The sequence below is a fragment of the Alligator sinensis genome, unplaced genomic scaffold, assembly GCF_000455745.1.
Source record: "Alligator sinensis unplaced genomic scaffold, ASM45574v1 scaffold1242_1, whole genome shotgun sequence".
Lineage (NCBI taxonomy): Eukaryota > Metazoa > Chordata > Crocodylia > Alligatoridae > Alligator > Alligator sinensis.
The window spans coordinates 532478-547118 of record NW_005842833.1 but is presented as its reverse complement, the minus strand read 5'-3'; the positions used below and the strand labels follow the sequence as shown (position 1 = coordinate 547118).

Genomic DNA, 14641 nt, shown 5'->3' with positions numbered 1-14641 from the left:
TACTCTTCAGCATCACGGCGGATTGTGTTGGGTACAGTTTGAAAAGTGTAACTCTACCAAGTCCCAAATGGCCTTAATGACCCTGACTGGCAGATGTTAAACTTTACAAACTTGGTTCAGAAAGTGCATAGGGTCATAGGAATGAAGGCATGTTTTGTTAAACAGGCATGTTTGATTAAAAAAAAAAAAAATTACAGATTTTTTAAGGGGAAAAATTGATTTTGTTTTAGGGCTATCTTCCACCAACCAAAAACGGTGTTGAACCAAAGCGACCTAGCCGACCAATCAACATTACCTCACTTGTCAGATTGTCTACGACGGTACCAAATACAATCATTGTTTCGTGGACTGCAGAAATTGGAAGAGTGAGTTATTTTTGGTCCTATCTATGTATTAGAAATGTTGTTTCCTACTGTGTGGTACGGTATAATGATAACATAATAAACCAGATTAATTTTGGGGGGTGGAATGCTGGTGGAATAGCAAAATGTGAGCAAGGATTTCTTGTTTATCCTGTTTTTTAGTCTGTGCCTATATGCGACTGCTTGTTACTGAGTAGAGTAGATTAATTAACTGCGCAGTAAATGTCTTGACGTCTATGCCTGCACCCCTGTTAGGTTGGAGTAAATTAATTTGTTCCTCAGCAGGATCGTACTTGTATATACAAGATCCTGCTGTGAAGTAAAAAACTCCACAGCAGTGCTTGCGTAGATGCTGTCTGGGGCTGTGCGAGGCTTTGGACCATGTTTCGGATCTGGAGAAGCTTCAGACGCTTCGGCGTCCGAAGCAGCATGTCCGGATCGAAGTGCTGGCTTTGTTAGGCTTTCTGTTCGGAGCTCCCGAACCGCTTCGGAAAAGCTTCAGAGCCGCCACGGAGATCCGGCCATAGGGCATAATTAGTGCTTGCGTAGATGCTGTCTGGGGCTGTGCGAGGCTTTGGACCATGTTTCGGATCTGGAGAAGCTTCAGACGCTTCGGCGTCCGAAGCAGCATGTCCGGATCGAAGTGCTGGCTTTGTTAGGCTTTCTGTTCGGAGCTCCCGAACCGCTTCGGAAAAGCTTCAGAGCCGCCACGGAGATCCGGCCATAGGGCATAATTGGGAATCAATGAAATATTTATAACTTTGTTTTTTGTCTGATTTAGATGCAACTGTCAGGGGTGGTAGCCTCTGCTGAGAGCAAGGAGCCTGCCAAGTTTCAAGAAGATCGGTGCAGGGGTTTGGGGGGAACTGTACCCCAGATTCTTGAAAGCAAAACTTTTATGTCATGTGTATGTGTTACACCACAGGGGACTGAAAACTGCAGGGGTGGTGGCCCCTGGTGAGGCCACAAATCCTGCCAAGATTCAAGGAGATAAGTGCAGGGGTTTGGGGGAAACTGCACCTCAAGCTGTGGACAAGCAAAACTCGTGCCATGGGTGACACTGCGTGTGCTAAGGTGCAGCGGGGTGACAGCTGCAGGGATGGTGGCCCCTGCTGCGCCACAACGCCTGCCAGCTGTGGAGGAGATCGGTGCAGGGGGGCTCTGGGGCCCTACACCCCTAGCTGCTGACGGGCAAAACTCGTGCCATGGGTGCTTGTGAGACTGACTGTGTCTGTCTTGGGGCAGTTGCTTGTCTGTATTGCATATTTCCTCTCCTTAGTCTGTGGTTTTGTAGGTGTTAACGAGCGATGATTAACACCTACTTAACACAGTCTAAGCAGAGGAAATAATACAGACAATCAGCTGCCCCAGAATGGAGACAGTCAGTTGCACAAGCACCCATGTCACGAGTTTTGCCCGTCAGCAGCCAGGGCTGCAGGGCCCCAGAGCCCCCCTGCACCGATCTCCTCCACAGCTGGCAGGCGTTGTGGCGCAGCAGGGGCCACCATCCCTGCAGCTGTCATCCCGCTGTGCTTTAACACACTCAGTGTCACCCATGGCACGAGTTTTGCTTGTCCACAGCTTGAGGCGCAGTTTCCCCCAAACCCCTGCACCGATCTCCTTGACACTTGGCAGGCTTTGTGGCCTCACCAGGGGCCACCACCCCTGCAGTTTTCACCCCCCTGTGGCTTATCACATACACATGACATGAGTTTTGCTTTCAAGAATTTGGGGTGCAGTTCCCCCTGAACCCCTGCACCAATCTTCTTGAAACTTGGCGGGCTTCGTGCTCTCAGCAGAGGCTACCACCCCTACAGGTTTCATCCAAATTAGACAAAAACCAACCAAGTTATAGCTATCTCATTGATTCTCCCATTATGCCGTATAGCTGGATCTCTGAGGCAGCTCCAAAGCTTCAGAGCTGCTTCGGCCGGATCGAAGCGGGAACCCGGTCCGGAGCTCCAGATTGGATCCCTGGCATCTGTAGCAGCCGGATCCTAAGCCGGATCAAGTAGCTGCCTACTCGCACAGACCAAATGCTGTCCTATCTGGCTGTGGTGCAAAGATGCTTCAGTGCAGGGGCTGCCTGTCTGCTAGCCCCTCACTGATGCACCCTCCTGCCTCAGCCAGCCACCCTGCAACACATTGGGCCGGGGTGGGGAGCAGCCCTCGGCTGGCAGGCTTGCTTCCCCTTCCCTTGCCCAACCCCGACCCACTGCCAGCCGGGGCATTCTGCGCTGCTGGGTGCACGTTCAGTCAGTGCAGCCAGGAGCAAAACTCCGGAGCAATAAACTGGAGGTTATTGCTTCGCATTAATTACAGTGTAGATGTAGCCATTGAAGAACAGATTTGTAATCCTGCCTTGCTAGGGCAGGAAAGCCAATACAGGCAAAGTCAAAGGTCCCCCAGAACCTCGTAGCTCTTTAGACTAGCACTGTTAAGGAATGCCGGTTTCTGTGGCCAACAGCAGACAAGGGAGTGGTGAGGCTTTTATCATGTTATAGCACTGCTTGCTCCCCTGACTGAATGACCAGGTGCCCATCTCTGGCTTGGTTGGCAGCGGACAGTGAGACAGCTCTAGTTACGAGTCGGGAGCTAGGTTCAAACTCGTGCTTCTGGAGCTGTTGCAAAATGCCTTGACCCTCTGTCCCAGGTCTGAAAATATAGACTCAAATGTTTAAAGCAGCAAAGCTTAGCAGCATATGATCGGGGTTGGGGGGAGGGGTGTTGAGCTTTGCAATTTAATGCTTTCGGTTCTCTTGGCTGCATTAGCCATATGCTTTAATATTAAACCCTACTTTGTTTTACAGCACCTGCGTTGTACACAGGGGAAGAGGTGATCAGTAATTTAAAATTATTGATGTTTCATTGGAAGCATTTTATTTATTTATTGTTTAGTGCAGTTGTTCCATGAGACCCAGTCTTTGATCCCTAAATAGAGCATTTTCACATGTAAGTTCATGGTGAATGCCAGATATAAATAATAAAAAAAAATGAAATCCATGTTTGTAATGTGTGTTTTATAAGCTATGGCTTTGCCATCCTAGGTTATTCCAGAAGTCTTAATAGTTTTTTCTTCTCTTGAACTAAGTATGGACTAGAAGCCATGATTCACCGACACAGTGTGGGGAAAAATAGTGATATCCATCCTTGAACCACAGTCAGTCAGACAGAATCACTCTTGTATTTTTCTCTTACCAAAATGGATTTATTGAGAAGCACTGCAAGATCTCCCTCCTGCACGCGGGCTGAAGACTACATTTTGCCTAAAAAGAACTCCGTGTCAAACCTTTATAAACATTCATGTGTGCTGGTTTACACGCAGCAGAAATGCTTGCAAAGGTTGTTGCAAAACCCTGGTGCAAATGCAAAGCTATATTTTTACAACTGAATGCTGATGTTCCTTTGTGGGGAGGGGAGCGACATTTTTATTGTGAACGTAAATGTTTTGCAAGGTGTCACAGGTGTGACTGAATGTTTCCTGGAACTGAAATCGCATGGCCCTGTCTTGAGAACTTTTAAATCTATGCTCATCAAAACTAGGAGAATAATGGCAAATCGTGTTAGCGTATCTAACAAAAATGATTACTGGTCAGATTTCTACCTCTTCCCCCCACAAGTACAGCTTCCTAATTCTTTTATTTCAAACTGACAGCTAAGCGGTAGAAATGCATGTATACGTTGGATACAAATTTGGAGTTTTTTCTCTTTAAACATCGCACTCCGTCCTCACCTGATAGAGCGTGCATTTATTCAAGGCAGAATTGTGGTTTCTGCTCAATCTGTTTCTGAAGAGTTCTGTAAAAGTTGCCTTGGGCCAGTTCCTAGCTCTGTAGATTCAAGCTGTCTGTAAATAATTCCACAGTGTTAATTAGCATTTTTCTAACTTCTAATTGAGGCATTAAATAAACAAGTTAAAGCGGCAGTGGTTTTTAATGATGAAGGAAGCATTTCTAGTAAAAGTAAAATTATGTAAAATGTGATGTGCTTTTTATCATGTGAAGTATTATGGTAAAATATGACTTGGGTATTTTCCTCACATTTGAGCAGTATTCAAAAGAGGAATGAATAGCATACTTATTTTTATGTGCATATAGTTGGATGCTCTTTTATAGACTCGGAAGTGGAGAAGTACTATCAAAGAGCATTTTTTAGTGTGTTAAAGCTACTAAGAAACGATAACTGTTTTTAAAAAAGCAATGAATACTGATAAAAGTTCAGACAGACAGTAAATATTGCACCAAAATGTTATGAATGTGCTCCCAGTGCTCAACATGAGAGCACAATTATTTGTCCTTGTCACTTGTCCTTCGGGCTGCATGGGTTTAATATTGTGCTTCCAAAAAAGGCAGGATTATTACCTACGACATTAATGCCTTGTGTAATAACTGAAAACTTCAAAATCGCAGCTAGTTTTATTCTTTCAGCATCATGAGTGAAACTAGATGTAGCCTCAGGCTCCTGTGAGCTAGGACAGTGTTGCAGTAACTAGGTTGTCAAACATGTGCATCAAAGCACAAAGAAATAAAAAGCTATGGGAGCTTTCTCTGGTGGTCCAAAGTTTTGTAAAAAACGTTACCTTTTTTTTTGTTGTTAAAAAAAAAAAAAAAAAAAAAAAAAGATTAATTGCAACGCCACACCAACTTGGACTTGCAAGATTCCTTTCCATGGGTGTCTCGATTTGCATTTCTTATATTATTTATACAAACCTAACTTACAAATAATGTCCCAGGTTATAGTTCTAAACTTGAAGTAGCCTGATAATTGTTGAGAAGAAATTAATTTGCTTTCAACGAGCTGGAGTCTTAGTGGGGTCGGCAACTACCTTTGCTTCTCTGCTGAAGAGTAAAATTGTGGTCCTTTGCGTTTCCCTGCATCAGCTAAGACGTACTGGATTTTCTTGAATCTGAAAATGTCGTGCCACCAAGTAGCATTTACCTGTCGTAGAAAACAAGTCCCTACAGCTGCACAGCTTACGTTTTTACAGTGTTTATGCATATTATCTTTGTTTGGATTAAAACAGCGTTGACCTGACTTTCGTTGTTTTTGTTTTCTAGAATTACTCCATGGCAGTCTATCTCGTAAAACAGCTGTCCTCTTCCGTTTTGCTACAGAGGTTAAAAGCGAAAGGAATAAGGAATCCTGATCATTCTAGAGCTCTGAGTATGTCCGTTTCATTCATATTTTTAACTAAAATCAAGATTCCTTTTATAAATATTATTTTCCTAAGTGTTTGTATTAGTGGTGAAAAGAGCTACTTTTGTAAATCTAACTCTACTCCCCGAATGCTGCTCCCTTTGTTATTCCCTTGATTCAAGAACTTCCTGATTCCTTCAGGAATTGAAACTTCTAGTGGACTGATTCGTGTGTGTCGGGAGATAGGTAGCTCTGTCACAACATTGTACAGGCAGTCCTCGGGCTTACGGCGGGTTACATTCCTGGAAAAGGCGCTGTAAGTCAAAATGATGTGGGTCGAATCTGATTTTCTCATAGAAACAATGTTATAATAGGGGTTATGTTCCTGACCAAGGGCCTGATGCCCAACTTTTTATAGACATGACCATTAACACCATATTTAAATCAGCTATTTAATCAACTATAAATGATATACACTGTACAGTACAAAGCTTTCTAAAGTGTGCTGTATATAAATAGATTAAGCAGGGCAATACAGTAACTAATCACACAAAATTGTATTTAATCAGAAGGTGAAGAACACATTCATCAGGGTCATGGAATTCAGAAGGGCTTCTGTGGGGAGATTTTGGGGAGGCTTAGGGCCACTTGATGGCTTTTTGAGAAACTGATCCAGGGTTGTTTGTTTTGCTGTCCTCTTGTTCACTAAATTTCCCTGTAGTGCCGTAAGTGCGAGGATCCAGCGCCGTAAGTAATAACATGGGTGTAAAGGGCAGAGCACCGCAAGTGCAAATCGCCGTAAGTCGAGGACTGCCTGTACTGTGATCTCATAACACCAAGGGTTCAACTTTGCTACTTCCATATCTATTTTCCCCAACTACTTGTGTTGCCTTTCGTAATTTTTTTAGGCAAGCTTCATAGACCTTTCTTGTGCAAAGGATGAGAAGAGCCATAGATTTGAGAATTCAAAGACCTTTGCTTTTATTAGGAGTCATCTGAAGGTTACAACATGTCCAGGGACACATGTCACACACATGCCTTGTTTGAGCTCTGGCTGATGGGTCCCTTGGGGCTCTTTCAAACTGGGGGCCCAGGGTTTGGGCCCTATTGGCGGATGTCTTAGGATGGCATCTCATATCAGCATAGCAGGGTGAAGACTTTGGCTGGCAACTTCATTCCTCTGGCACAGTGCAACTCTCTGTCGTGAGGGTGAAGCTGTAGTATGTAGGAAGTAGCTTTCTTGGGGACCAGCCCAGGATCATGGAATGAACTCCCAAAGATCCAGGGACCAGCCCAGTCCTTGCCACTATCCAATGCAAGTGTTTTCTCTACCATTAACACAGTTGCTCTTCGTAAACTCGGAAGCAAACACTCCAGTGGGCACGCTGCTTCCCCCGGGGGCAGGATGAAAGAACAGGCAGATTTTTTTCCTGTTACTTAATGGCCAACTGGAAGGCTCTCGGATGGCTAAGAGCACAAGAATAAGTGTATGTGTCCCTGTTGGAGAGGACAATACGAACCCCAGTAAATGCAGAGGACAAGTAACAGTAAATGCCCGTGTGTTATCAGACTGTGCCAAGGTAATACTGTGTTTTGAGATTTAAGCCTGCAGAATAGCAAGCATTTCAGCGATGGTTTCCAAACCACTCTTCCCTCTCCTCTCCCCCAATGGACCTGCGCACGTAAAACCTTGTGAGCGCGGTGAAACGGCCTTAATAAGACCAGCACTGAAAACGCACAGTCTGAGGAAGCAGTTAAGGTTCACAGAGCAAATCTAAGTTGGACTCACCCGGTGCTTGTATGTTTAAAACCTGACGGTTGCATAACATGTTATAACTCACAGACAGAAATAAGTAGAGGGTGGGCAGGGGGTTTACAACAGCAGCGCTTATACAGGTCTGTCATCATTAAACCTAATGCCTGTCATGCTCTTCACTTTTTGTTCTGCAATCTTTTGAATGCCCCTAAAATCATGGGCTCACCCAGCGTCTCTATCAGAGGTGCAGAGTTGCTAGGCTACATGAGAATTTAATTAACTTGGCATTTTTAAATGGGCCAGTGATTGACTAATTACCTTGACACAGCTTTATTAGAGTTTGTCATTGTAAAATGACTTACCCAGGATGTAGCATTTTAACATGTACATAATAATTTCTTAGAAATGAAGCATTAAATGTATGCTTGCCCGCTTTTTGAAGAGTTTTAAGTTTGTTTTGCCTTTCATGGTACATCATAGACATTATTGGAGAGAAGAGACTATTTTTCTTTACCTCTTCAGGCTGAAGGAGTTGGCTACAGTATAATTACTGTTACTGATTTTCTATAGACATAGCCAACAGACGGTTTACAGCAGATTACTTTGAGCCTGTTTATTTTCTGCCTCATTTGGTGACATGCACATGACAAACTTTGTGTTTCTCTGTCTCTTGAAATGACAGTTAAAGAGAAGCTGACTGCAGACCCAGACAGTGAAATAGCAACAACAAGCTTACGAGTTTCTCTTCTTTGTCCGGTAAGCGATGGCTCCATAAACATTGATTCTGGTGAAACGGAAGTGTTTCCGGCATGATTGAGTTTGAATTGGTCCTGTTAAAATCTGTATCACTTGCGAGCTAAGTGTATGGGGACAGGATCCATATCATGGGATCTAGCCACACACTTAATAAGCACATGCTTGATTTGAGCAAGCAAGTATTGCCATGGACACAGCTCACATAATTCATAGGCTATACATTAAGCATTTCAGCACGTTGCTAGATCAGGCCTTAAAAGTGGACAGTCTGCCTTGACAGCTTAACTCCGCAGCGACTGTATTGTGCCCAGGCACTGTCAGCAATGGACCAGCCAGATCTGGGGAGAGGATCACAGCAGCTTTTAAGCACACAAGTCCCAAACCATGATCCAACTTCTGCTGAGCAGTTTTTTGAGAGAAGAAATCTTGTACTCCAATCCTGCTCCCTGCAGCGCTCACACATTATAGTCACTGGATAGACCGAAGTAGTCCAGAAAGGAGGGATCAGAAACAGGTCTGCCACCTCCCACTTCAGTTCCTCAGCCACTAGGCCACGGTGTCATGCCTCTTGCTTGCTTGCTGCCTCTGGACCGTGTGAATGTGGGTGGGGAGCGATCCTGCCTATCCTAGTGCACGGCTTTGTTTAGGGAGATGCGAGTGTGAGGAGGGAATTCGGACCAGAGCTCCCACATCCTGGGCAAGCTTTTTAACCACGGAGCCGGGATGTCGTAGGTGAGATGGAGCCGGGATACCATAGGTGAGATGGAGCTGGGATACCATAGGTGAGATGCCGTTTTAAGAGAAGAAATGCTGCTCAGCTATTCCGAAGAGTTCTCATTGCTCTCTACCCTGAAGAGGCAATCCTGGGCTCTGGATTCTCCCGTGGGTTTTTTGGGCTGCCTGACTCTTCCTGTGCTTTGTACAGGGAAGCAAGGCCTTTGGATTCGAGCTGTGGCCAGGTTCCAAAAATTAGGCAGTCTGGCACCCTAGTCTTTCTCTGCGTCTAGCCCATCTGGTTATGAATTCTCCTTTGACCAAGCTCCTGGCGCCAGGGAGTTTCTTCCCTTTAAACTGAACTGGACGTATACGTGCCTGCACTTCAGTGGGAGTCTGTAATGTTTCTGATTAAAGACGAATCAGTATTCCAGAGAATTGTAGAGGGGTCAAAATAGGCAAAGTTGCCAAATTGGTGTGATCTTCCTTTTTAGGGAGCCAGTAGTGCAATAATCCTTGAGTTCCATAATTTAGAAATGAGATTAATGTACCAGAACAGACTTTTTTTTTTTTTTTCCAATCAGGTGTTTTCCAAGGTGGGAAGAGCTGGAAAATGCAGGAAGTAAACAGAGGCAGACAGGGTTCTTTGGGTGAATCTGATATCTTTTATTAGACCAACTCAAATAGTTGGAAAAGCTTTATCTGTGCAGGTGTGATCGTTCTGATTACCCTTAGCTGAGGGATACTAAGACTGGAATTATATAAACTTGAATTTTGTGTCTTTTAGTATCTTAATTATCCCATTAAATTTAACGTGCTTTTAAATATTTTGTGCTCTCTTTCATTGATCGGCAAAACGTCTTCACTGTTGCGAAAATTTTAAACTCTCTCGCGAATAAGGATGCATCTGTTTCCTGATTTGGCTAGATGCACTCAGGCCTGACGCTGCAAGGTTTCAGTTTTGAAAGCTAAATCTCAAGTATAAAGCCGACTTATTCTCTTCCCAGCAGAAGGCTTATTTGTCAGGTTACCGAATGTCCTCTTGGATTCTGACAATGCAAAGCTATATTTTTTGGATGAAAAATCTTCACATTACCAAGAACAGAAGTCATATGTTATAGGAATATGTTTGTGACAGATTGTTACAGACTTAACTGCTGGATATTTTTGTGATGTTAATCTTCATTCTTCACTCTGCTGTGGATTTTTGCACATACCAGCTGTGACAATATTGAATGCTTAATTTACCAAATAAAATTATTAAGCAAGAGAGGATGCTGAGGTGTTCCATTTATAAATAGCAGAATCATGTTCTTAAGAGCTTGACATATCAGCTTAAAGGGTTGAGTCAAGAACACTGTTGTTAGATGCTAAATTACCTTGGCAGCTTTTATTTTGATGAGCTTTTATGTATTTAAGGTTTTGTTGTTGGGACCTCCTTATTTTAAAAAATATTATCACTGTGCTGTCATGGTTTAGTTCTTTAAGAACAGTGCTTCTACTACTTAAAGACTGATTAGGTTCCCATGCGAGCAACAATAATCATCCGTTAATGGGAACTAAATAAATAATTTTTAGGAGTTAACAGTGGTCGTATAGGAGTTCAGTCACTTCAATTAATCCATATGCATCTCGGGGAATTACAGATGTTTATTTCAGGAGAAGTTAATTGCCTCTCGCTGGTACTTTGGGTAGTTTATAGAAATTTCAGTTTTGGCTTTCTGAAAATGATGCATCTGTTTGTCTTCCCCCTTGATATACAGTCCTTCCCTTCTGATGCTTCTTATTCAGACTGATTACTATTAGAGCAGGGATAACTTCTGCAATACAGCCTCTAGGACTGTAAGCCTTAGGATATCTAAATTAAAATTGTTTTCTGAAAAGGTTATTTTGGGGGTAAAAATGAAATACCAGCCTAGCTCTGAGAAACAGCTATTGTGAAATGTTTTTTACTTCTCAGTCCGTTTCCTTTTTCTGTCTTTACGCTTTAGCCTTTTCTAGCAGACAGAGCGAACTGAAAGTTTAGAGCAGATTATTTCAGGCCTGTTTATTTCTGTATCATCCTGGTGATGTGTACATACCATGCAAGCGTTTGACTGTCATTTTTTGAATGTCCTCATTGTTCAGCTGGGTTTCAGGTTCTTTCACTGTCCCTTTTTAAAACTCGGCTATTGCAAAAGTGTTGAAGATAAAGCCCATGTCTTCTTACATGTACTGTAAAGTGGTTAATAAACAGATGATGGAGCTCAACCATTCTCAGCTTACAGCATTTATGGTAGAGAATACAGCTGTGTTTTAACCCCCTTGTTTTCAATTTGTTAACGCGTGCCATTGAGCTCCAGACGTTTTCCATGTTGAGTCAAGACATGAGAAATTAATGTGCCTTCACACACAAAAAGACGTATTTTGCTCTCCACTGGCAGAACCAAAACACACGCTGCACGGGATGTATTCAGCCCTATGCGATTAAAACTTGTGGCTAACAGCCTGCTTCTGCAGCCTCTTAATTGCAGATATTTTTGCGCATGTATGTGGCTTCAGAAGAATACATTGGGCTATGTCTGAGTGAGGACTGCAGGTTTAGGCCCTGATTTGGAGAGCAAAATAAATTTTCTAAGGAAGCGAAGATGTTCTGTGAACAGGTACGGAGTTAGTGACCCTTGCCCTCCTCTGTGACACTAAGTAGAGACCTGGGAGGAGCTGTGCATGCAGCCCGTCTAGCGCCACCTGTTAGCATCCAGCAAGCAGAGGAGCTGCACCTCCGTTATGAATTTGCATGAGGAAGTTTGAACACACACAATGTTATATCTCAGAGCACAGGAGCCTGCAGGAGAGGGCAAAATAAGAGGCTTAAAAATGGCAAATCCACCAGTTACTCTGTCTTCCCAGTGTTCTGCAAATTCTGAACTCAGTTTTCAGGTATTTTTGTGAAGATAAAACTGCTTTTACATTCACAGTGCAAATCAATGCCATGTTGTCTTGTTAGACTGAGGAGCGACACCAACCAAAACAACAGCAAGAGCATAATGGGGCTTTGAAAAAGATGTATTTAAAAAAAAAATACCAAAACAGGTTTGAGCTTTTTTTGCTTCTTTTTCTTTAGCAGTATTGACCCAGCTTGGCCAGACTGGAGGAGCTGACCCAGTTAAGGTCACCTGCCAAAAGCTGGGAAGAGAAGCTGTTGTTTAACTTGTCTGTGTTGCACCTTCTGTGTCTTTACCTGTATATTTAAGTATTATTACAGCCTGCTGCTACCCATAAATTATAGGGGCAGCACGGATGTGTTCATGTTATTCTGAGGAGGTTTGTTAGCTTGGTGCATGTGTTATGTATTAAAGAACATCTTACGCACATTTTATACCACAACACTTGTTAAACCACATAGCAGATTTACATCTCTCTTATTTCCTGGAGGGTTTTGTGTCATAGCAGTATGTGCTTCGCTGCTCTCACTGTTTTGTGTGCATCAGATGCAAGCATCCAGGTTGCGTCTCCAGCACACCACCGCCTGGAGTTGGAGAATTGTATTGTTCCCCAAAGACAAATGAGCCATTGACCTACCATCTGGGAGAGACACATTTGGAACAGACGTAGATCAGGGGGACTTGCATTGTTGGGGGTTGACTGTAGGGCAGAAATAATGTGCTTGATCACGGGTATGGAGGGAAGGGTTGCCAAACACGTGGTGTGTACAGCACCTCCTCCTGACTGATCCCTGGGCCAGCAGTATTGCAGACTCCCCCGGGAGTGCCTTGCCTCCCCTCCCATCTGGTGTTGAGTCTGATAGTCATCGAAGGCTAAAGGGAAGAAAACTAAGCTAGATGAAGATGAGAGAAGCCACACTACAGAGGAACATGGCCGAGAATGAGGGAGCAGGCATTTCAGTCTGCATGAAGGTTTCTGCAGATAAGCTTTGCGAGGGATGTGGTGGACTGCAGGTAGAGCCTTTGTTCTCTGGGTGGTGGTTGCAGCTCCCGTGATCGTCTGAGAGTGAGTGCCATCCTGTGGCACCCACCCTGCACTGCTTGTTGCCAGTATGCACAACCAGGTTGTCTTCAGAAACCATCCTGAGCACAGTTTTGGCCACTCTTGCTAGAGAGCCGGGTGAATTTTTTTTAGACCAATAGCTCATTCCCATAAAAGTGCAGGTTTTTTGTCAACCAAACCCGTTTGGCAACTTGCACGTAATTCAAAGCGTAGCTAAAAATGAAGAACTCTTAAGTATTGTGGGTTTTTTTTCAGAACTTCTATTTTGAAATAATTTGTGTAGAAATGTGCTTAGTTGAGAAACTGGGAGGAGGGAAGCACTGCCCCCCCCCCCCCCCCCCCAAAAAAAAAGTTTTTTCTTTCTGGTCAATCAAAACAATGTTTTGTTTTTTCGTTTCATCAAGGAAAACCGAAACACTTTTCATTTCAGGTTGACCAAGAACAAAAATAATGTTTGGCCAGTGGACTGAAAGATAATGCAGTGCATTTAACTGATCTTACTTCAGCGTTATAACCTGTAATAAATTTAGGCTTTTGGTCGGCTTTGAACTATGAGTTAACCACACTGAGATTTTTTTGCCCTAAAACGTGTGTGTGATCCTGTGCTTAGTTTAAACTAGTGATTCTCAACCCTTTTGGGCTCAAGGCACCCTTCCCGAACTTTTGGGAATTGCGAGGCACCCAATTTCAAAACCTGGTTTATCTATTACAGAGCTTACATGCTTGCAAAGGGGCCAGGCAGGGCAAGTGGGGGAGTTGGCCAGGCAGGGACAAGCCTGAGCCTGCCCTTATTTGCTTATCTGGCACCTCCTTTCTCTCTGCAATGCCTTTCAAAGGATCTGGGAGGGCCTGATTTGAGAATCACTGGTTTCGGACTTCATTTGCGCTATTTTATGGGAAACAGAATCAATAATCTTGATGTTCCGGTTATTGGTGGTTGATCTGAATTAGCATCTAGGATCCTTGACTTCAGGCAAAGTACAGATGCATAAGAAGAACGATCTCTACCCCAGGCACTGTGATTAAAGCTCATCTTTTTATGTAATTGTTCCCAACATATCTATAGCCGTGCTGTAAGGTTGGAAGTGACCTACGTTTGGAAAGAACTGGCAAACCAGCTATAGTTTGCAATATAATTGACAGCAAAAAAGTGCTAGTAGTTTAGGACTGCATGGGTGCATCTGCATCTAGATGTGCTGTTAGCATGCAGCAATAAACTCCGGTGCATGTTGCGCCAGAGTTTATTGCTTCTGGTTGCACTGTTTGAGCATTTACCGAGGACTGCAGTATGTTGAGCTGGGTCAGAACAGCCCTAGATGGTGTGGGGGGGGGCCAGTCAGCCAGCCCAGGGCTGCTCCAACCCCCCTCAGTGTGCTGCAGAGGGGCTGGATGGGGCACGAGGATGCTCCAGTACAGGGCTAGCGGGCAGGCAGGCAGGCCCCCCCTCACTGAAGCACTGTTGTGCCCCAGCCAGCCATGTCAGCGCCTGCATGTGCGGTGTTGAGGAGTAAAAAAACTCTGCCATGGGATAGGGGCCAGGAGGCTTCCCTGGCTGACCGCAGAAATCCAGGGCAGCCTAAGGGCCAAAAGGGGAGCACATAAAAAGTGGAAACAGGGAGAGATCGCCAAAGACGAATATACCTCCTCTGCTCGTGCTTGTAGGGAGGCAGTTAGACGGGCCAAAGCTACCATGGAGCTGAGGATGGCATCCCAAGTTAAGGACAAGAAATTGTTTTTTAGATATATAGGGAGTAAAAGGAAGGCCCAGGGAGGAATAGGACCCCTGCTAAATGGGCAGAAACAATTGGTGACGGACAGGGGGGACAAGGCTGAACTCCTCAACGAGTTCTTTGCCTCAGTGTTCCTAAGCGAGGGGCACGACAAGGCTCTCACTGGGGTTGTAGAGAGGCAGCAGCAAGGCGCCAGACTG

The 14641-nt window shown here is 44.2% G+C and overlaps 1 protein-coding gene across 10 annotated transcripts in view; it reads left to right on the top strand.

Moving 5' to 3' along the window:
* Positions 1-14641, top strand: part of PIAS1 (protein inhibitor of activated STAT 1) — a 94123-nt gene that overhangs the window by 69598 nt on the left and 9884 nt on the right. For all 10 annotated transcript variants that reach the window (XM_006035415.3, XM_006035416.3, XM_006035414.3 and 7 more), the window contains exons 6-8: positions 231-365; positions 5420-5525; positions 7937-8010. In XM_006035415.3, the coding sequence (XP_006035477.1) occupies positions 231-365; positions 5420-5525; positions 7937-8010 (315 nt within the window). The remainder of the gene's footprint in view (positions 1-230; positions 366-5419; positions 5526-7936; positions 8011-14641) is intronic.